At 45.1% G+C, this 1,440-nt stretch overlaps 1 protein-coding gene across 1 annotated transcript in view; it reads right to left on the reverse strand.

The window, feature by feature from the left end:
* Positions 1-1,440, reverse strand: part of LOC144597524 (TALPID3 protein-like) — a 57,956-nt gene that overhangs the window by 53,137 nt on the left and 3,379 nt on the right. Inside the window, exon 2 of the mRNA XM_078407004.1 lies at positions 985-1,061. Within this exon, the coding sequence (XP_078263130.1) occupies positions 985-1,061 (77 nt within the window). The remainder of the gene's footprint in view (positions 1-984; positions 1,062-1,440) is intronic.

The following is a 1,440-nucleotide window of genomic DNA, read 5'->3' on the forward strand; positions in this document are numbered from 1 at the left end:
AGACCGTTCCCTCCGTAACTCCCTGGTCCAATCGTCCCTTCCTACCCAAACCACCCCATCCCCGGGCACTTTCCCCAGCAACCGCAGGAGATGCAACACCTGTCCCTTTACCTCCCCCCTCAACTCCATCCAAGGACCCAAACAGTCTTTCCAGGTGAGACAGAGGTTCACCTGCACCTCCTCCAACCTCATCTATTGTATCCGCTGCTCCAGATGTCAGCTTTTATACATCGGCGAAACCAAACGCAGGCTCGGCGATCGTTTCTCTAACCTTTCTGTCATGGGCCTCCTCCAGTGCCATAGTGAGGCCCACTGGAAATTGGAGGAACAGCACCTCATATTTCGCTTGGGCAGCTTGCATTGACTTCTCCATCTTTTGATAGTTCCTCTGTCCCTCTCTTCCCCTCCCCAGTTCTCCCTCCATCTTCCTGCCTCCACCTATATCCTTCCTTTGTCCCGCCCCCCTGACATCAGTCTGAAGAGTCTCGACCCGAAACGTCACCCATTCCTTCTCTCCTGAGATGCTGCCTGACCTGCTGAGTTACTGCAGCATTTTGTGAAATAAATACCTTCGAGATCATATTTATCGACATTTCTTCTGCCAATTCTGTGTCCCACTCCCTTTCTGAATACACGAATTTCCAGCTGGGCTACTTTACGCACTGCTTGGCCTCCAAATACCTTGGGCAAATTGTCATTATTTCACTCCAAACTGTGCAGTGAGGGCTGGCAGACTTTTCTTCACAGAGGCTGCGTCTGTCCACTATTGACAATTACACTTACGCTTTCATTTCCGGGGGGGTCATTAGATAGCAATTAACGACAGAAACATTGGTTGATTTTCACTCTCCTAACGCCAAGGCATTGAAGCACAACACAGGGATAACACACAGATGAAGCAAATATAAAGAAACCTTAAGGATAGCAGTGAATTATAATCCAAAGACTTTGTTATTTGCAAAAGCAGACCGTTTACAAACTTACCATTTCTTGAGTATCACGAAGAGTACTGGACAGAGTATCATTGAAGTTTGGAAAAAATATACCTCCTTCTGCCAAGGCTGAAAAAACAAGCAAGGACCAATTACACACCGGAACAGAGAAAATTCAGAATCGCACAGATTTAATCATTCAAAATGACAATGAATCACTGAAATGAAAATGTTTGCTTCCTGCAAAATATCATAATTGCATGTACTATTTATTTAGCACACATTAGCAAATGTATGGCTATTTGTCTTTATGCGAACAGAGTGTCAGCTCATCTGCACACACATCACACCATTGTGGTGTTGATTTTAAACCCCCCCCCCCCCTCCCATCACTGGAAATGCAAGTATAATAATGTCAATAGTTCAACATTTTATGCCGATAAATTCTAATCCCAACAGACTGCTGCAAGGCTTTCAACCCGTTAAATATTCAACTCAACCAGTACTC

Source organism: Rhinoraja longicauda, chromosome 10 (assembly GCF_053455715.1).
Source record: "Rhinoraja longicauda isolate Sanriku21f chromosome 10, sRhiLon1.1, whole genome shotgun sequence".
Lineage (NCBI taxonomy): Eukaryota > Metazoa > Chordata > Chondrichthyes > Rajiformes > Arhynchobatidae > Rhinoraja > Rhinoraja longicauda.